Source organism: Triturus cristatus, chromosome 3_2, assembly GCF_964204655.1.
Source record: "Triturus cristatus chromosome 3_2, aTriCri1.1, whole genome shotgun sequence".
NCBI lineage: Eukaryota > Metazoa > Chordata > Amphibia > Caudata > Salamandridae > Triturus > Triturus cristatus.
Genome location: NC_140584.1, coordinates 527450040 through 527471410, shown reverse-complemented (window position 1 = coordinate 527471410; position 21371 = coordinate 527450040). Strand labels below are relative to the sequence as shown.

At 44.8% G+C, this 21371-nt stretch overlaps 1 protein-coding gene across 2 annotated transcripts in view; it reads left to right on the top strand.

Annotated features, from left to right (window-relative positions):
- The window catches only part of SPON1 (spondin 1), a 1174735-nt gene that overhangs the window by 1068224 nt on the left and 85140 nt on the right, over positions 1–21371 (top strand). For both annotated transcript variants that reach the window (XM_085648231.1, XM_085648230.1), the window contains exons 9-11: positions 3749–3889; positions 13646–13721; positions 14302–14484. In XM_085648231.1, the coding sequence (XP_085504357.1) occupies positions 3749–3889; positions 13646–13721; positions 14302–14484 (400 nt within the window). The remainder of the gene's footprint in view (positions 1–3748; positions 3890–13645; positions 13722–14301; positions 14485–21371) is intronic.

Sequence of the window (21371 nt, the reverse complement as noted above, 5' to 3'; positions counted from 1 at the left end):
TGCTACTGGCGTGGGTGAAGCATTTTTAAGATTGTCCCCAAATTGCAACGCCGCCGGCCCAGGAACCTGAAAGCGCTGCTGAGAAAAGCGCTGTGAGACAAACTGCACCACCGCCAGCCTGGGATCTCCGAGAACGCCCTGCCTGCATCAACGCGCTCCATTGAGCCAACGCGCCACAACACCGTGTGCCTGTGTGATCCATAGCCCAACAAGCACCGTGACCTTCGTGGGGGCCAACAGCGGAATCCTTGGAGTGCGGCATGTGGGTTATCGAAGCCACTGCGAGAGGAGAAGGCGAGCCGTGCTGTAATCCCCGGCCGTGAGGCATTGCTTAGCAACCGGGGCTCCCCCAGAAACGCATCGCTGAGGGAAAAGGAAGTCGCCCGCCAGGACATTACCACCACATCACGAAGGAAGCCGCGCTTGAGTTGGACGAAAATCGCCCCAGTCTCCCCGTGCCGCGTTGGCCAAGAGAGAGCTTGTCCGTACCCAAGTCCAGGTGCCGGCAGTGACTGAGAACCCCCCACCGCAGGTAAGGCTCGCATCAGCAGTCTGAGGCTGTGAGCCGGACTATTCCTTTTGAACTTGGCCCGGTTTGCGGCCAGGAGTAACGAGGTTGGTGGTTGCGGTACCGAGACCTGTCCCGGGCTCCCAGCCTGATTGAAAGCATACCGGGGGAAGCATATTTGCTGTAAGTACAGCGGGGGCATACTGTCATTGAAAGCCCAACTTTTGCGGCAGCATTTTGGCTGTAAGTACAGCGGGGGCATGCTGTCATTGAAAGCCCAACTTTTGCAGCAGCATTTTGGCTGTAAGTACAGCGGGGGCATACTGTCATTGAAAGCTCAACTTTTGCAGCAGCATTTCGGCTGTCAGATGCCTTACTTGGCCTAAACCCGATCGAAGAGTAAGAGTAGTCCTGCTTACTAGAGACAAGCACCAGCATTAAGGGACCACATCATTCTGAGCCCGCAACTGTTTTCCACGTGACCTTCCCCACCCCCTAGGACAGGGATCATTCCTACAGTGCCTGCAAGCTGATTTCCCCTTTTATTTTTAACATTATCACAGATAAACCCTGACGATAGAACTATTTTCTATATGGTGAGTCCATGATAATTTTGATCTTGCCAAAACTTTAGATAAAGATACTTTTATTTTTCTAAAACCGGTGTGGTGTCCTTTTTGCGGTATTTCACTGTGTTGTTGTGGGTGCATGTTACACAAATACTTTACACATTGCCTCGTGAGTTAGGCCTTCCCGCTCTGCGCCAAGCTACCAGAGGGTGGTCCAGGGTGTTGTTGAACCTACCCTGTCAGACGCGGCGGTCCCTACCTGGACAAGGGTGCGTACCTCTGCCAACTAGAGACCCCCGTTTCTAACACCCACCCAATACCCCTATATCTCTTGCATCCCCTCCCTAAAAGTTAGTTTTACTTTAAAAAAATCAATTATCATTTTAATAGAAATAGATAATTATTTTATTTTTCAAATATCTATACCTGATACATACCTATAAACGTACCTATATGCTTACACATTAATGCGTGTTAAAGGCATGCGTGGTAACTGTGCATACCTAAAATGAATGGTAAAGACATGCGTAGAAATGACATTCATGGTAAAGGCATATATGTTGTAATGACATGCATTTTAAAGACCTATCCGTGGTTAATACTTCATGGTTAAGGCATTGTGTGGATAAGATTTTGTGGTAACGGTGGTTTCATGTTATTTCCACTACATGTGTACACTGAAAAGCAATAGCAAGAACGCTATTTCCTGATATCCATTCAAATCTTTACTCTATTTATTCTGTCAAACTCCTGCTTTAAGTGAAAGAAGAAGGAATAATGTTTGCCTTTTCTAATATTAACATATTTGGCAATATAAGAATGCTAGCATATTTCACCCTCCCTCAGATATGGGTCCAATGCCAAATTTGTAAAAGAATATGTGCCGTGGCCCAAAGCTTTGCTCATAACCTGCAGACGGCGCTATTAAATGTCAGCATGCCCAACACCAAGCCTGCATTTTCCTTTCATTTTCTTCCTCTTTCTTTCTCTGTTATTTATTTTTCACTCACTTGCTCTCAGACTAAGGGGCCCGTTACGATGTCGGTTGTACGAGCATCCAACCAACATCTTAGCGGAAACAGGACCGGCGGTCCTGCTTCCATTATTACGATGTGACCTCCTTCACAGCAGTTGAAAAGTGTTTTTGTTCTATTGCGGCTTGTGCTGCGGGCTGCAGCACTAGCCACAATAGAAAAAAATACACTAATAATACCACAGGTGCCCCCCTCCCCCGCCTCATAGCAGAGGCCATGGAGGTATGAGGGCCGTCGTAGGGGCTCCCAAGGTTACTTTCTGACAGCCTTTCCATGTCGTAAAGGCCGACTGGCCTTTCCATGTTGTAAAGGCCGACATGGAAAGGCTGTCTGAAACAGACATCATAATCCCGACCGCAGTGCCTGAGCCGGCACCGCCATCATTTGGGAATTATCTGTCGGACTGACGCCCGGATGGGATCTCCGATCCTGTCAGAGGTGTCAGTCTTTCTCCCAAGCCACAACGGTCTGACTGACTGCTTCGGAATGTGGAGGACAGACTGCTATCTCCAATTTTCGGACTAACTGCCACGACAGCCCGTCGGTGGCGATCCGCCTGACATCGCAATAAGTCCGAAAGTCGGATGAGAAGAAATATGAGGCCCCAAAAATCAGAGCAAGTGGACCTCACATGCAACCATCGGCTCAAATTAAGCACTTCATAAGCATGTCCCTCGATGACTTACTTTAAAAGAGGCTTACTGTTATTTTTCAGCGATGCAGATATATATTAACACGCACACAGAGCATCATAATGCCATTTCAGTAGCATTTACAGGAGGCAAGTAAGGGAATTTTCCCTTGCTTTCTTCCTTAGTACTTAGTAGTGTCGTAGAGTTAGCAGTGACGTGTGTGCCAGTGCTTGCTTCCTCCGCATTGCTTTTTTTACACTATGATTATGACCGTGAAAAATGATCTTGGAAAGGCCTAAATATATTAATACAGTGAAGCAACCTGTATCTTGAAATGGATTGAAGGTGTTTAAAAAGCTGACAGTGACTCAGTCCCAGTGAACTTTCTATACAGCTATAAAATAAGGAAAAATCTAGCTTTTCATGCAATATTGTTTTAGGCATGCGAAAATGTTGCTAAATCCAGTTTTAATGACGTGCAGAAAAACATCAGTATGGGAATAGCGCCACCGTGTGTGCATTGTATGTTTTGCATTCACTGTGGATGGCAAAGCAGCAACAGGAGATCGGGCTGAAAGCTGCAACCTGTCGGTCCCCATTGGTATTTGTAGATTATAACACAGTTGGGATAAAGTGCGGGGAGTATACAGTATGTGTAAGTTAAAATCAGGATTATAGTAATACATGTTTATTATTATAAAAACTGAACATCTGGTCGTTTGGTTCCAAGTGCAGTGTCAGTACATATGTAAATTACAGGTTAAAATTAAAATTAATGATCAAAGTGTTCCTTGTTTAAAATTATTATTATTATTTTATTTTTTATGTGACTGTTTTGCCCTGTGTTTGCACATATATTAAGGCTATGTATATACGAAATAAATATTTAGCATGCTTTACAACGTGCAGAATTTTTTTAAGGGATGCTGATGTTGCTTTAGAAATGCTTATTTTGCTTCAGAAATGCTCCAGCCTAACAGCTGCGTTTGCACCCTTATTCCGCAGTCACCGAACAAACCTGCAATCCCACCCGAGAAAATCAGACCGCTGACCAGCCTGGACAACCCTCTGAGCCCTTTTTACGACCCCGAGGGGGGCCCCATTCTGCCGGTTGCCAGAGTACTTCTTGAACGAATTGCACGCAAGGTATATTGAGGCTTCAAAGAATTCTATGAAGTACCGTGCTTTTTTTTAATCAAAACGCCTATTGTTGGGTGCTACATGTATATGGTGATATTCTCATTGGATTTGCAAACACTCACTTGCAACGTGTGCTTTGAAGATATTTACATACTTTGATTGCAAAGCATCAAACGATTTTTCTGTCCACGAAACGCTTATTATTTCCTAATTTAAAATTATATAAACAACTTAGCCTCTGGGGAAAACAATGTTCTGAAATTCAAATATTGATCTATGAAAGCTCTAAAAATAAAACTATATTTTTTGATACGACAGATTATTCATAATATCCGGCCTCATTTCAATGATATTCTTGAGAGTCATTGAATGATAATGCTTTCCCTTTCCACCAGCACCACACAGATGTCCTTGAACTTCCAATTTCAAAGGGAGGAAACATGCAGGCATTGTGGGTAATTGTCATGTCGCTTTCCTAAATAAGTTGACTGGCATAGCGGTACATTTCTCCCATTCTTATGGTAAAAAGATGGCAAATTAGGTGACCTAAAACAGACAAAATGATGTGGGCTCATAAAAGTTTGAACTGTGATGCATTGAGGAATTAGGAACGTGCCAGCGCTTTTGCTGAGCACCGGTTAAACAGTGACACAAGAGAACCGTCATCCAGTTGTAACAGTTACAAAATCCCCTTGGGAGCCTGCATATGTGGGATGAAACGCTGTGTCTTGCACCCCTAGCAGAATGTAACACCTTTTAGCTCAAACCTATATCTTGGGTATGCCATTTTGCTATCCAGAAGCCATGACCACTAAAATTATCTCATGCCAGAATAAACTGCAGAATACCAACGAAAATTTAAAATCTCAAAAAAAAATTGGCAATACCCCCTAAGTCATGCCTGAACAAGCCTGTAACATTTTATGTATTTTCTTTCTTGCAAACATATGTAATAGACATTTAGGGCCCAATTGCGACTTCGGCGGTGCAGCGCCGGGTCCGCCCTGCTGCAGCACCTCCAAATTTGTGATCAGACCGCCTGCCAGATTAGGAGTTTCCTCCTGTCTACCGGGCTGGTTTTTGACATTCCCAAGAGGCTGTGCCTCTTGAAATGGGCACCCCAATGGGAACACCAAAAACAGTTCCTGCGCAGCATGAACTGAAAAGTCCATGCACTGAGGAACTGGGGTGCATGCACACAGGGGTCCACATGATGTGCTCCCCTATGTGAATCCCCATGGTTTTCCCGCCATGAAAATTGTGGTGGAAAGGAAACTTGTAATATGCTTCACCAAGCATATTACTGCCTCCTGACTGCTGCAACACCACCAGGGAACGGGCGTTCTTTGGCGGCTGCAGCTGGGATGTGGCGGTCCCAATGCCCGACTCCTAATAGGATGGGCAGGAGACCACCACCACTGCGCTGCCACGTGTCTGGCAGTCCATGGACTGCCAGTCTCCTAATCAGGGCCTAAAAGTATAGAGGTAATAAAAATGGTGGCTTGTGAATGTTCAAAACAAAAAGGAAGTAAAAATAAACATTGCAAGGCTAAATAAAAGAAGTGGGCTTGTTTGTTTTGTGTATGTTCACCTGTACAAGAGCAAAATGCCACCATTCACAATGAAGAGAGTCAAAGGCTGTTAGGCTTACTTATTTCCCTGAGTCATAGGCTGGTGGTTGGTGGAAGCAAAATGGCACATGAACAGACCAATGGATCAATAAAGTTAACCAACAGACCCTCTATGTATTTATGCGTATGTATTTTTAATATGTTATTTAGGAAAACCCAAGGCTGGTGATAAATTAACAGTTTCTTCACATCAGAGCAAAAATTTGTTAAAATAAGGAAAGTATAACATAATATATCAATTAATATTTAATATACATTTTATAAAATACTCAACTCACAAGTGGCTGAAAAAGAGGAAAACTTTTAAAGTCACCAAAAAAATATAATACACACACTGTATCACAAACCTCAAGCACCCATAAAATAGGGCCACTTGAATGGTGGGTTTTCTGGGTGAACAAAGTTATCCTCAGAATCAGGTGGCCTCATTTGAAGCGGCCTATCCTTCCAAGTCTGGGTTGCACCTCCTTAACTTAGAAGGAGAAGAAACAATGTGTCACCAGTAGAGGAGCCACCATCATGGCTCAGCGGTCAGCATACAGTATGGCTGTCTCTAACATAGTAGGTAGTAAGAAAGTGTCTCAGTGTATCCATTGGGGTCTTTCATTGACAAATGATTACGTCTGTTTCCCTATGCAGAGGCTATAATTACCTGACAAATGAGGCCTCCTAATGAATGTGCATAGCTAACATGTATGTATGAGCACTCCTGCAAAGTGAGAACCTAGTGTGAATTCCACATGGTTTAGAGTCATTGGGCCTGATTCACAAAGGTAACCGGATTTTTTTTGTTACGTTTACGATAGTTCGCTATTGCGAATGGGATTTATGAGTAGTATCTTTACAAGTGCAGAGTCTCCACACATAAAAACATAGGCCTTGTTTATGTGTTGAGACTCCACACTCGTAAAGATACCACTTGTAAATCCCTTTGTGGATGACAAAAGTGTAAGTTTACCTTTGTGAATCAGGCCCCTGGTATTTTACTCTGCTTACTCTGCATTTTTGCTGTATTTCTATTTCCCTTGGTAGACTGTTTTTTTTTACATATCTTGTGATTGGCTAAGATGGCACATAGATGAGATGATTGAAACAAGGGCGCAATTTTATAGTGATTTGATTATTGAATAATGTATAGGATATAGATATGCAATGATCTGTTAGAAATGTGATTCCTGGGGCCGTATTATAGAAGTACCCAGGGGCGCAACAAGCATTTTCGCCCACTTTGCTCACCTCCAGGGCAGTTTGGTATTTCAGACGGGGACGCAGATGCTTGTGCATTCCCTTATGTAATACTGAAAGCACTGGTGCAAATACAGCACCAGCGCTTCCCTAAGAGGGCGTTGTCTCATTTGCTTGGGGGCATGGCCGCATGGAAATGAGGGAATCCCTTTGCCCCTGTGCCTGCGCTGTATTACAGATGCGGTTGCAGAGGCAAAGAAGCTCTCAGGAGGCGCACTGATAGTGCGCCACCTAAACGTTGGCGCACTGGCAGTGCGCCGCCTAAATGTTGGCACACTGTCAGTTTGCCCCTTGATTTCAGCCCTCTAGAGGGGGGAAAGTGGATACTCTATTACCCTTTCAAAGTGCAGGCGGGTTGCCACTCTCAGTGGGAAAACACGGAGTGGCTTCAAAGCTGCCGCTCCATTTTTCACATGAATGCGCTGCCACCGGGGGGAAGTGCATTCACCCTAACACAGCGCATTTTCCTTGATAGCGTTGGGTGCACCTTTTAAAAGGCGCATCCGGCACAATGAAGGAAAAAGCGATGTATGTATAATACGGCCCAGTTTGGCTGAGGTATCCACAAAGACCAGGCACAGGCAGCAACCACCACTTAAGGGTAAGCTAGATACACAATAAGACAACCTGTGCTCACCCTCTGTAAGCATGGCACAGGTCAGTCAGGCTTATCTATCAAGGCAATGTGTAAAGTATCTGTGCAACACAAATACACACAGTAACTACATGATTACACTACAAAAAGACTCCATGCAGGGTTAAATATAGACTATAAGCTTATGAATAAAACAAGACCAAAACCACAAAAATCCAGTAAATAGACCTGGATTATAAATTTTCAAAGAATAAACCAAAAACAGTTCTTGGAAGTCAATAGTGCTAAAAGGTTATTTAGTTCGTGCTAGAGCGGGGTAAATCCAAAGTTCAGGTCAACCGCGCTGGAGCGTGAGTCGGGGACAGTTCTAAACATGTCCTGCAGATGTTTTACCTTCTCAAGCTGAGCCAAGTGACTTGTTCACAGGAAAGACGGTTGCCGGGAGCAAGTAGAGCATTGCTAGTGATGATCCTGCTGGCGCGAAGAGTCGGCTGGATATTGCAGACGGGGCCTTGCGGTTGTGGGCAGCGATCCTTGCTGTTCAAGAACATGATTCTGTGACAGCCTGTGCTAATCCTTTGAGCGATCAGCGCAGTCCCCAGGTAAACAGACCCATTTACGGTCTTGAAGAGCCCAAAAGATTTATTTCAGGGGCCCAGGAGCTGTAGGTGATGAAGGCAGCTGCAGAACCCACATCTGAGGCCCAGAGTTGGGAGGGGGCACCTCAGGCTAGGATAGGTTTCACAGAAGGCAGAGTCCAGAAGCACCAGCAGAGTTTTAGGAAGTCTTGTGTGTCCCTGAGACTTCAGAAAACAGGAGGCAAAGCTGCAAGCCATTGGAGATCACTTGGAGGGAAGGCAGAGTCCAAATCTCCTTCCAGCAGAGGCAGAAAACAGCAGGCAGCAGGGCAAGAAACAGAAAAGAGATTCTTCTGGAAAAGTTGTCTAGTTGAGTCCTTTAAGCAGCACAGCAGTTCTTCTGACAGAGGTTCAGTTTAAGATCCAGAAGTGTCTTATTTCAGGGGGTCAGAGACCCAGTACTTATACCCAGAAGTGCCTTTGATGTAGGGGAGCACTTCAAAAGATCCATCCGAAGTGGACAAGGATCCCTTTCAACCCAGTCCTGTCTACCAGACTAACCCTGGGGGTAAATCAGCACTTTGTGTGTGGACAGGGCGCTAGCTTTTGAAGTGAAAGTGTCAGCCCCTTCCATTCCTTTCCTGCCCAGGAAGACCCATCAGAATGCAGATGAGTGCTCAGAATGCAGATGAGGCTCATCGTCCTGTGTGTGTGGCTGTCTAGAGGGAATGCTCAAAGTATAGCTGTCGCCCAACTCAGACGTGTATTGGAGACAAGCTCTCAGGCACCAAGACCAGTAAGTACAGAAAAACAGTTGTTTTAAATCCAACTTTACCAGCAAGAAGTATTTGTCATTAACTTCCAGACATATCAAACATGAAAAAGCTACCCCTCTCTGATCAGGAATTACAGATTAAATGTTTCTTAAGGAATTTCAAATGCTAGTTTATGAGAGGAGTAGGCCTCACAGTAGTGAAAAACAAATGTTACTGTTTGTCTCTACCAGGACCTGTAAAACTTTAATGTACATTTGCTATATTTCACTTACACGTTTGCTATATTTTACTTACACAGCACTCCACCCTTAGGGCTATCCAGGGCCTACCTTAGGTGTGACCTGTGTGTAATAAAATAAGAGTTTAAGGCTTGGCAAGTTATTTTTAAATGCCAAGTCAAAGTGGCAGTAACCTGCACACACAGGCACTGCATTGGCAGGTCTGATACAGGTTTGAAAGGCTACCTCTGTGGGTGGCACAATCAGTTCTGCAGGCCGACTAGTATATGAGTATATGGTATGCCACTTTACAAGGGACTGCCAGGTAAATCAAATATGCCAAACAGTTGTACAGCAATCATACCACGTTTAGAGTAGAGAGCACATGCACTTCAGAACTGGTCAGCCGTGGAAAAGTGGCCAGAGTCCTAAAGCTAACAAAAAGAAGGTCAGAAAAAAGAGGAGGAGGAAGGCAAACAGTTTGGGGTCACCCTTTAGAAAGGTCCATTTTCTAACATGATCTATGATGAAAGTATTGTTTAAAAGATGGTTGATTTCATGCACAGTAGATGCTGAAAGCCCTATACCATATACAGTATTGAACATTTTAATTAAGGCTGGTCTGAAGATGTGGCAGTAAATGAGAAGTAGCCACCAAAATGTGCATTCACACCTAGGGATCGATTATGATGTCGTTAGGAAAGCATTCAGACCGATTCAGTTTCGGAATGCTTTCTGAACGACTTGGATCGGGGAAGTCCGACCAAACGATTTTGAGGCATCCTGATGCTTCCGGATACGATTCGGTCAGACTCCCATTGCATTCAATGGGACCCTGTGTTCCGAACAAGAACACAGGCTCCCATTGCAAAAAGGGGTGGTTGGGGAAAACCTTGCACCCTGTTGCGGGCCCCCATGGTGCCTGCCACACTGTGCATGGTTGAAAAGGGGGGTGCCATGGGTACCCCCACGGACCTGATTCGAAAGGCCCCAGGTGAAGGGGGACTGCTATGGGCCCCCAAAGTCAGATTCCAACAGCTGATTTGTTTCAGAACAACCGATTTGGAAAGGTTGTCCAAATCTGAAATCCTAAGCGCTCTGATGACCGCTACGATTCGGATCCGACTGACTCGGTTACTCCCAATGCCTTTCGGAACTGAGTCAGACAGTTCGAACACTTCGCAGCCATCGTAATCGCTCGTTGGGAAACGTCTCCGAACTGGTCCGAAAGGCGGGTTCCAAATTGGATTCAGACAAATCAAATGCCATTTGGAGCCTTTCCTAACGACATCATAATTGACCCCTTAGTCTAGATTCGTTGCACTGAGACTAAGTGTAAGAAATTGGGTTACTGGTTGAAGGTGGTGAAAACCTTACTCAAGCAGCAACTACATTCATCGTCAGGATGAAGTCAAAAGAAAACCCACATGCACCAAAGAGCCCATTCATGGATGCAAAGGAGCCAAAAACTTCAATTCAGCCTCTCTGAGACCACAGCAAAGGTCCAGGACCTGAAGGGCAACACATGGGGTCAGGGCCAGTGGTGGTTCAGGTGGTTCTAAGCCTGTTATAGCCCTGTGTTTCTGAACTAAAGGCCACCAGAAGAGCCCTTGAACTCACCCACAGAGTTCTAGGTTCAGTGCACGTCCAATCCCTCTGACTCAGGAAGGAAGGCAGCAGGGGCAGCTATCTATCAAGACATCAGTCTACCAAAGCAAGGCACTAGTCTAGCAGGGGCAAAGTCGAGCAGAGTGCCATCACTTTCAGCAGAACAGCAATCCTTCTTCCTGGCAAAGTCCACAGGTCCAGAAGTGCACTGAAGAGTTGGTGACTGAGGTTCAATATGTATACCTTGTGCCCTCCCTCTGGAAGGTGGGAGAGGCTTCAAGAGGTTTCTATTTGAAGCCTTGGTAAAGTACACAGAGGTCTAGGACCAGCGAAAATGAATTCAACAAAAATAGGAGAAGTGAATGCAAAACGTTTGGGGGCTGCCCTGCAGAGAGGGCCAGTTCCAACAAAAGTGTGCAAAAAAATTGAACTAGGTGCTGATTTTGTCTGGGAGCTGTGTTTTCAGTTAGAGTTAAAAGAATATGAATGTGTGTATGAATGATTTGAGGACATAGGGGAAATATGTGTAACAAATAGAAAAATAGAGGTTGGGCAGGAGTCTATGTTTTTGATGTTTCGTCGAGAGACAATTACCTTTGAGCCTGTCAAACTTTCGATTGTGCCTAACTAGAAGGCATTTTGAAAGATATTTAGGTAGTTTAGAGGACAGAAAATGAATGGTGTTTAGTCTGGTCTTTGTCATAAAAAAATAGCAAACAATATCTGCTATTTATAGAGAGTACCTGTTAAGTCACACGTGCCAACACTACTAATTGAATAAGGGAACATCTGGCGTTGCCTTACTTAGCTTCATGAAGCGGCACCAGGACCTCACTTTTGGCAGTACTTTCCTTTGTGTGCTTAAGTTTCATCCAGAAAGTGTCCTTAGCAGGTGAATATGTAAACAATAATAGGTTTAAAATGCTTATTAGAGCAAGGACAGGCCCACCTCTCTTATACCTTTAGTTTCTCCTTAGCTTTTGTTGATAGGTTTTTTCTCGATACTCTCTGAATAAAATTTAGCACTTCTTTACAAGTCGCCTGTTACTCCTAATAAGACGGGTGGAGTGAAGCACCAGCCAAATAGAGGTTAAAATCCTTTGTAAACAACATGCCATACAATCATTTTATCCAACTCTTTACATCTCAAAGCAGCTGAAATGTCCAGTGAAAATAAATGTCAAAATGGGAAATGACATGCTGGAACTGGTGTAGAAACACCAATTGTCACATCTCATTCCCAGTCCCAGATGTGAAGCATGTAATGACCCGGTATAAGTGCATGATTGCACCTGTTATTACAGTGTTTTCTTTACTTGGACCTATGCAATGAGGCCCTTGAAACTTCTTTTTATCCACACTCCAGTTTCCTTTAATGAGAGGGCAACCACTGGGTTTGTGATGAGAGGTATTTGTGTATGTGTTGCTGTGGCATGTGTAAAGGAATCAAGCATTCGTAATAATACAAGACTGACCTCTGACGACTAAGTTGAGCATAGAAGAACAACCCAGAGGCAAGTGTAGGCTCAATGTACATTCACAAGAATGTATCACTGTTATTGACAAGAGTGTACTGTGGTCCCCATTGACAAAGGGATCTGAAGGGGTGTTCTGTGGTGTCCGGTGCCAATGGAAACTTAATGCGTGTTATATGGTCCCCAGTGGCAAAAGGAACTGAAGGGTCAATATGACAAGAATGTAACTGCTCCTCGGAGCCATGGCTAATAACAGTTATACGTACCCACAATTCCAGTAGCCAATGTATGTCAGAAATCAATCTGGTGCTACGGAGGTGATAAGAGAAAAATAACTTACTCCAACAAAGGTATCCTATGTATTTTATCATTAGCCCAGGGAGCTCTTGGGAAAATATCCTGCAGGGTCTTCCAATACCCTGGCAGGATCACTTAAGTATCCCTTTATTAACAGTGTTCTTGGTATGATTAAAAATAATTATGTGGCTGTGGGTCTAGAGATAATGATACTACACCCTATGTATAAGTGAACATGTTTCAGCCCTTAAATGGGTGACCATAGGGTCCAGGACTTTTGCCAGGACTAGGTACTCTGCACGGGAACAGTGTCAGTGATGTCAAAAACCTAACTAAAACAGAACAACACACAACATGCAAAAAATAAATGGCATGCAAAAGGACACAGTTGCCCTTGCCGTGTTCCCCTTTTTGGTACATTAACTGTCAAGCCAATCGGTTGCATGGGAGGAGTGTGGGACATGCCCCTTTAGTCACATATTCATCAAGGGTATCATGTCACCTTTTACACCTACTTGATCCGCCCTTCACCCCCCTGTTGGTGCATGAAACAACACTAAGGTCGTGTTAAACGACAAGGGTCAAGCTTTACCTGGTTGTGTGAGATATCCCACTGTGGCTACCGGGTTAGTGATAAAATAATAAAGGTTATACACTACACAGCCTCAAGTCAAACCTGCCTAATGTGAAAGTCACATTTGTAGATGACTTTATTCTGATGAAGATTCAACTGTGTACAAAATGGCACAACATATTGCACCCTTCTCCTGTTTTCACCTCTGGGCATTGTGGGGAATGGAATGCCTGAGTTCCTCCATGCAAAGGCCTTTAGGTGGGTCTTCCACTCAATGCAGAAACCTCTTCTAAAGGTTCAGCTCCCACCATGTGCATGAGTGGCCATCTCATAAATGATCAGTCGTGTCATTTATGGACTGTGCCCACTGCAATACTGTGTCCTGTGCCTAGTTGCATTTAATACTCAATCGGCCTGATTCAGAAAGGTAAACGTACCCTTTTGTGTATGTTTACTCTTTTTGGGTATTCACAAACTAGGATTTAATAGTAACTTTAGGACTGCGGAGACTCCGCTGTCAGAGCTGAAAACTCTGCAGGTAAAAATGTAGGAAATTCTACCTTTTATGTGCCGAGAATTAGGACTCAAATATCTTTGAAGAGAAACCCGATTTTGAAATACATGTGATTTCTGAAAAATCAGATTTGCAATTATTCTTGAACAAGATTGCTTTAGTGATTTGTTTTTTCATAATCCTCGATTCCAGTGGCTGACTTTCCCTGTGGGTAATTTGTGTTCTTTTCTTTCTCGTTGTTTTGTTTGCAGGGTGAACAGTGCAACATTGTCCCTGATAATGTGGATGACATCGTGGCTGATCTTGTTACAGATGATGGAGGGGAAGGTAAAAGCGTGTGCAATTATGACATGAGTGCGACTACTAGTAAATACTAAATTCAGAACACTCGTTCCGGTTTTAGGCAACATTCGGTGATTTAACCGGCTACACGGGACATTTGTCTGTTCCCACCAATAGACAACGCAACGCGTTTTCTTTGAATGCTTTAATGTTATCGATTCCCAAATGCATTTCTCCAAAATTATCCAGTTATTAAAACAATCCGAGTGTATGAAGAAACACATGTTTGTATCTTAAACGAAAAATATATGAGCTATGCCATGCATGATGTAGTTTAAAGAGATTTTATAATAAAATACGTTACCGAGGAAATAGCAAATCAAGATTGTAATGTATTTCACATAAATGAGCAATCCTTTATTTTGTAATGATACGGTAAAGATTTATAATAAGTTTCTGAATATAAGAATTTATTCGTAGTTTTTTTTAACACTTTCTTTATTGATTTCGGAAAGTATCGACTGTAGTTTGCAATTGTTATATATAATATGCAGTTGCATTTGAATTATTATTTATAGTACAATAAAAAGATTTTACTAAGAATTCAAATTCGCACTAAATTTAGATGACACACCAGAAACCTGCATCTACTCCAACTGGTCGCCTTGGTCAGCCTGCAGTTCGGCCACGTGCGACAAAGGGAAGCGGATGAGACAGCGGATGCTGAAAGCCCAGCTTGACCTCAGCGTGCCCTGCCCCAACACCCAGGATTTTGAGCAATGCATGGGGCCAGGCTGCAGTGATGAAGGTAAGAAATGCATAACCTAAGCAATGAACAATAAACCAGAGACGGGGACCCACTCTTCTAGACAATATTCAGGGCAACATGTGAAGACACATCCATAAGTGCCTGCACTCTTTTTCGAATTGTCATTGAATACACCCACTCTCTTAGATATGATCATAAGTAAAGTTGCACAGTTAGGTAGAATTTTTTTTAAAACAAACTTTTCAACAGTTAGCTGTGTTTCTGTTCACCGGTAATGCACATAAAGTCAAAAGTAAACTGGGTCCTAGTGCGGTAGCAATAACATGCCAATGGGTTGTGTTGCTTTCGGGGAATGATGAAAATGCTGCTGAGGAGGGGACATTTTTCAAATTAAATGACGCAGGCAGTTAGCATGAGCTTGGGCTGGAAATCTGGAAGTGTGGTTTTTTAAAGAATGGTATGCAGTTAGGGGCGCGGCCAAGATAGTGACCACATAAGATGCTGGAGAAGGAGATCCGCATCCCTCATCCTTCGCCAAAGCATCCTGCGAAGATACCGCCATGAAACGTTGGTGGCCGGGAGACATGGCCTGCGACTTACAGTGCATGGTTGAGGCCTGGGCGGATGTGTTTTGCCTGATCAAGGCAGGGGCAGAGCCGAACTGGCCGTAGTGGGCACTGGGAGTTTCCCCGGTGGGCCACCAGGGTGGGGGCTGGTTTTAGACCTCTTTGGGGCTGTTTTTGTTACCGGGGGTGGGTTGTGCAGCACAAAGCTTTCCGCTAATACCTCCCCGTGCCTGGCTGCGCTCTTTAAGGAGGCCCTACTGTGACTCCTGAAACAGCTGAGGATGTGATATAGGAGCACATACATTCACAGAGACTTTTCTGCTTTCTCTCCTGTGGCTACGTGCATTAGGCAGGAAGGTGGACTCGGATGCAGCGTTGTTGGTTTAGTGGCTCGGGCTGCATGCTCCTTTTACACAATGAGTGTTGCTGGTGTTTTTTCTTGCGACCAACAATCCGATAAGTGATTTGTTTTACAGTTTTATTTCATGCAGAATGTAATTTCAAGGTTAGACCGTTGAATAGACTCCAGTTAGGTTGCTCAATCATTGATGGCACTATCTGGTCATGACCAGTTGACGGTGTAGCCTTGGATTGTGGGTTTGTTAGGGGTTAGTTATTGGAATGTTTTTAATACTGTTTCCTTCCCACCTTATTTGCCAAACGTGCCATATGTGTCTGTTATCCTGCCACTCCTCATTCTTGCAGTCTTTGAATGATGCCTTTCATTACGTACTTATTGCATGACTACTACTGGCCCGGGCTCCGTTGCCCTCAGGGGATGGTGGACTGCCCCGCTGCCCACAGAGTTAACAAACCCTGTTTCGCAGAGATGTCTTGGTTCCCTTAGTCTGATATCGCGGAATACTCGATGCCGAAACATGCAGTTATATTACCTACACCAGTCATACCTCTCCCCAGACAGAGTAGCCAAGATGTACCCGGGGGGTTAGTACACACTGTCCCAGATGTAATCATGATAGAGCAGACTTTTTTCACATGGTCTGGACGTGCCCAGTGATCTCGATATCCTGGCACGGGGTGACCTCTTGTATTTCAGCCGTCACAAACTCCATTTTGCCGTGTGACCACACCCGCTGTCTACTTAGCTCATATAGGGGTGATAACCAAAAAAAACTAAATAAATACTGTGTTTCCAGAACTTGGCACTGATCTTGGCAAAGTGATACATTGTCATGTCCTGGAGAGCGAGATTCACCCCTGTCATTTTAACATGGCACACTATGTGGTACGCTAGGTGTCAGCAGAATTTCCATTAGATCTGACGCCCGGGATAGGGACAGGAAGTGCAACCTTATGGAACAATGGGTGGAATATATTGCCAATTTGCATACATGGTTGTCCCCTAGTGATTGAAGCCCATGGATATGCGGTACTGTCTTCGGGATCCCTCGATCTCCTTTAACACTGTTGTGTTACATTGAGTCTAATTGAGCGGGGAAGGATAGAGGAAAATGAAGGATGAGGATTGCAGTTATGGGGTTGATTTCTTTTTTAGGTGAGCTCTAAAAGTGCCCTGTCTCAGAGATTTACAGGTAGAAACAAGACTGAAGGGCTCATTGAAATTACCCTCGAGTTAACTATATGACCATCAGCCGAACTGAAAGCTTCTCTTCGCTAGATGTACTTGGACTTAGGTAAGGGAAAAGAGTGAGAAATCGTGAAACAGAAGTGCAGTTCAAGAGGACTTTGGTAGTTTAAACACTAAACACTGGGGGTCTCTAGCTGGCAGAGGTAGGTACCTTTGACCAAATAAGGACCCTTGCTTCTAGTCAGGGTAAGGGACTACACTTCTAAAATAACCCCTGCTCACCCCCTTGGTAGCTTGGCATGTGCAGACAGGATTATTTCAGCAGCAGTGTGTAAACCATTTGTGAACACATTCAGTAATATAGTGAAAACACTTCAAATGGACACCACACCAGTTTAGAAAAATAAGTAATCTTTACTAGACTTAACACAAGACCAAACGACAAAAATCCTCAATACTGTGATCAAAAATAGACATTAAAATGGTAGAAATAGCTTAGTTCACTTTAGATTGTGCATGCAACACTTTACTCTCAAAGTACCTGGAATGCGTAACGCAAAACAAACAAACCAGGGGAGTGGATGCGTCGGTTCCTTATTGCGGCGCAGGGGAGTTGAGGCTCACTTCCTTACTGTGTGGGGAGTTGATGCGCTGGTTTCTTACTGCGATCTGATGCGATAACGCTCCGGTGCGATGCGACAAAAATGGTGTCTTGGTTACGGTGCGACAACGTAAATGCGATGCGTGCACGCCTGACAGCCGTGCTGTGACTCGGTGAACTTCTGAGCTGCGACAGGCCCTGCGACATGCTTCTCTGGTGATGCAACGACGGCCTCTGCGGCGGCAGCATGCTTCTCCGGTGATGCGACATGCTTCGGTGATGTGATGGCGACAGCGGCAGCTGAGGCACGCTTACTCGGCGATGTGACAACAATTGCTGCGGCGACGACACGCTTCTTCTTCGTTGAGTCACGCTTCCAGTTCCCAGCGACACACAGGCTCTTAGAAGGCCCAGCACAACAGTAGGCACTTCAATTCCCAGCAAGGGAATTCAGGGGGGAGCTGGTGGTGAAGTCTTGTATCCCTGAGACTTCAGGCAGGAGGCAAGCACAGTTCAAGCCCTTAGAGATTCTTCTTCAAGATGATGAAAGCACACTCATTCCTTTTTCTCCTTTCTTTGGCAATGAAGCAACCACGGCAGGCCAATCCCCAAACAGCACACGGCACAGGGGCAGTCTCCTACTTCAATTTCCTGGTTCTTCTCCTCAGCAAAGGTTCGTCTTGATTCCCAGAAGTGATCTAAAGTTTTGGGGTCTGGGTCCCCCTTTTTATACCCACAAATCCTTTGTCTCTGAAGGCAGAGAGTGTCTGTACCTAGTCCAAACCAGTTCTGGGTGCACCCTGCCAGTGCACAACTTCTTCCTTTGTCAGTGTGGGCCAGGGTCATCAGACACACCACAGGAGGTGGAGCCAGCATTGTGGAAGGCAGGCACAGCCGTATTCAGGCCCAGGTGCTACTCCTCCCACCACTTCCAATGCAGATAGGTCTATTCAGCCTAGTGCTGACTCACCCTGTTTCCTGGAGCCACCCCAGCCCCTGTCACTAACAAACCAGACATGCAATACACAACCCAGCAGAGGCAGGCTGGATGGTTAGGTAAAAAAATACCTACTTTCTAAAAGTGGTATTTTCAAACACAGAATGTTAAAACCAACTTTACTTAAATATGTATTATATCATTCTGAGTTCAGGCATACTAAATTCGTTTTTCTACTATGTTCCCTGGATCAGTTAGAATTATAAGATGTTATAATCAAACTGCCCATTCTGGCCTATGGGAACAGGTAGCCTTGCAATAGCGAAAAACGAAATTGGCTGTAATGTAACCCTGGGCGTGACACTACGCTTCGCCCACGTAGTGTACGTAGCGCTGCCTGCTTCGCAGTTTTCGAAGTAGGCGAAGCAGGCAGCGCCTACGCACACTACGTGGGCGAAGCGTAGCTGCCTGCCGCCCACCACCCGCCTCCCGCCCGCCGTACTTTTAAAAGGAAAAATAAATTTGTAATAAAGCAAATTAGGCACTTACCTGACGCGCGGCGTCTCCCGGGGCTCCCTCTTCCTGTTTTTCAATTTTCCTGACAAATGCGCATGCGCGGACGCCCGCGCATGCGCATTTCTCGCAAGAAATGCGCATGCGCGGGCGTCTGCGCATGCGCATTTGTCAGGAAAATTGAAAAACAGGAAGAGGGAGCCCCGGGAGACGCCGCGCGTCAGGTAAGTGCCTTTAATTTGCTTTATTACAAATTCATTTTATCTTTTAAAAGTAGGGTGGGTGGGTGGCGGGTGGCGCGTAGTGGGGCTACGCGAAGCGCGTAGTGTGCGTAGATTTGGGCACACTACGTGCTGCTTCACGTAGCCCCACTACGCCCACTACGCCCACCCTTACTGTAATTCACTATCAGGACATGCCACACATCAGGGCATGTCCTACCTTTCACATACAATGCACCCTGCCCATGGGTGTACCTTGGGCCTACCTTATGGGTGACTAACAGGTAGAAAAGGGAAGGTTTTGGGACTGGCAAGTGGGTGCCCTTGCCAAGTCAATTTGGCAGCCCCAGGCTACACACAGGCTCTGCAATGGCAGGCCTGAGACACACCCTACAAGCTGCTTCTGTGGGTGGCACAACCAGTTCTGCAAGCTCACCAGCAGCATTTGATTTGCAGGCCCTGGGCACACATGGTGCACTGTACTAGGCTCTGACAAGTACATCAAATAAGCCAATCATGGAGTCACTAATCCATCACAACAATTACAATAGGGAGCATATGCACTTTAGCAATGATCAACAGTGGTAAAGTGCCCAGAGTCATAAAACCACCAACAACAAGTCAGGAAAAATATAGGAGGAAGGCAAAAGGTTCAGGGATGACCCTGCAAAAAGGGCCAAGTCCAAGAAACACTAATTATGAAATAAGCACATTTTGGTGTATTGTGATGGTGGAAATATATTTATGGATCATCTTCCAAAAACGATGACAAAACAGGGTAAATCTAATAATCTTTTGTCAGAATCCCAACTGAAAATATAATTTTAATCTTACTTTGAATTTGAGAAAGTGGCTGACAAACTTGCACCTGGTATATGGTAAGTGTAAGAAATGTGGTGGCTGGTTGACTGGGGAGTGAGGTGCAAGTCAAACCTAAATTAACCTGTGCTCAAACCTTTTGTAGCTTGGATCAGAACAGTCGGGTTAAACTGAGAGGCAATGCGAAAAGTATTTGTGCAACACTTCAAACAGTAATAAAGCAAATACACCACACAAAAAGGATCTCACACCAAGTTAGAAAAATAAAGATTTATTTAATAAATAAAACTAGACTAACATGACGAAGACCCAATCAGTAGATCCTGGGATATGCGATTTTAAAGATTTAGTGAAAAAAGCTCCAAAAAGACCACAGTGCCACTTGCGACAATCTTGTCGGGTGTGACTGGGAAAAAGTCGCAAGTTCAGGCCGACCGAGATGGAGCATGGGTCGGATACAGGGACCAGGCTAGTCCTGCTGAGAAATTCCCTTCTCAGTAGAATGCAAAGCAAGCGTAAAATTATTCCAAGTGTCTATATTTTGGCAAGAGCCTTAGATGATGCACAATATTATTCTAATGCTCTGATGTGCTATGAATTTGTAGAGTGTGTCTAATCACCTGTGAGGGTATCCAGGCACTGAGTAGGGTAGTTCTGCGGGTTGGAGGAGATCATGCCTGTTTTGTCTAGAAAAGCCATGTCTTGCTGTACCTTCGGAAGTCTATGAGCGAGGAGTAGGTCCTGAGGTATTTAGGGAGGTGGTTCCAAGCCTTGGCTACGAGGTATGAAAAGGAGCATTCTCCGCTTTTGGTTTTCTTGATGTGGGGGAGGTGTTTTTTTCCTGGGATGCCGATCGGAGGTGTCTGGTGGGTTGGTAGAACTTGAGGTGGTGGTGGAGGTTAGCTGGGCAAGTGTTGTAGAGAGCTTTGTAGGTGTGGGTGAGTAGCCTGAACCTGCATCTTTCCTGGACTGGGGGCCAGTGAAGATTGATGAGGTGTGGAGAGATATGGTTGCTTCAAGGGATGTTCATGATGAGTCTGGCGTCGTTGTTCTTGGTGATTTCGAGTCAGCATAGGACATGGTCTGAGATTCCTATGTAGAGGGTATTTCCCTAATCAAATCCACTTGTGTGATAAGCGCTTGGGTGGCCGCTCATCTGGTGTTCATAGAGATTCCCTTGAAAATCTTGCATAGCATTCACTGGATGTGGAAGCATGATGAGGAGACAGCATTGATCTGTCTGCTCATGGAGAAACTGGTGTCTAGGCTGATCCTGAGGGTCTAGAGATGGTCTGCAGTGGTGGGACACGTTTGAGGGCCACCAAGAGGTGTCCAGGTATCACTTGAAGCTAAAATGATATGCAGTGGAAACAAGAGTAGAGAAAGTCTAACACGATTTTTTTCCATAACAGAAAATATCTAAGTTATAACTGCTTTGGTACATATTTGAACATTTAGAAGTGGCAAGCAGTGCTGCCTGGACCGTGGTGAAAGGGTGTTAGATATGGCAATAGGCCTTTCTCAAGTACTGTGCGGACATTATGGATATCAAAACCATCAGACACTTCTCCACCAAAGATTTAATTGGCGTTAGTCTGCTGCACTGTTCCACTCTAATGTCTAGCAACAGGCATTAGGGAGAATTAGTAAACTTCAAGCTGAGTTTTAAATTGAGACCTAGAGGAGACTGTAAGTAAGGCCGCAATGCAGGATGTTCCTC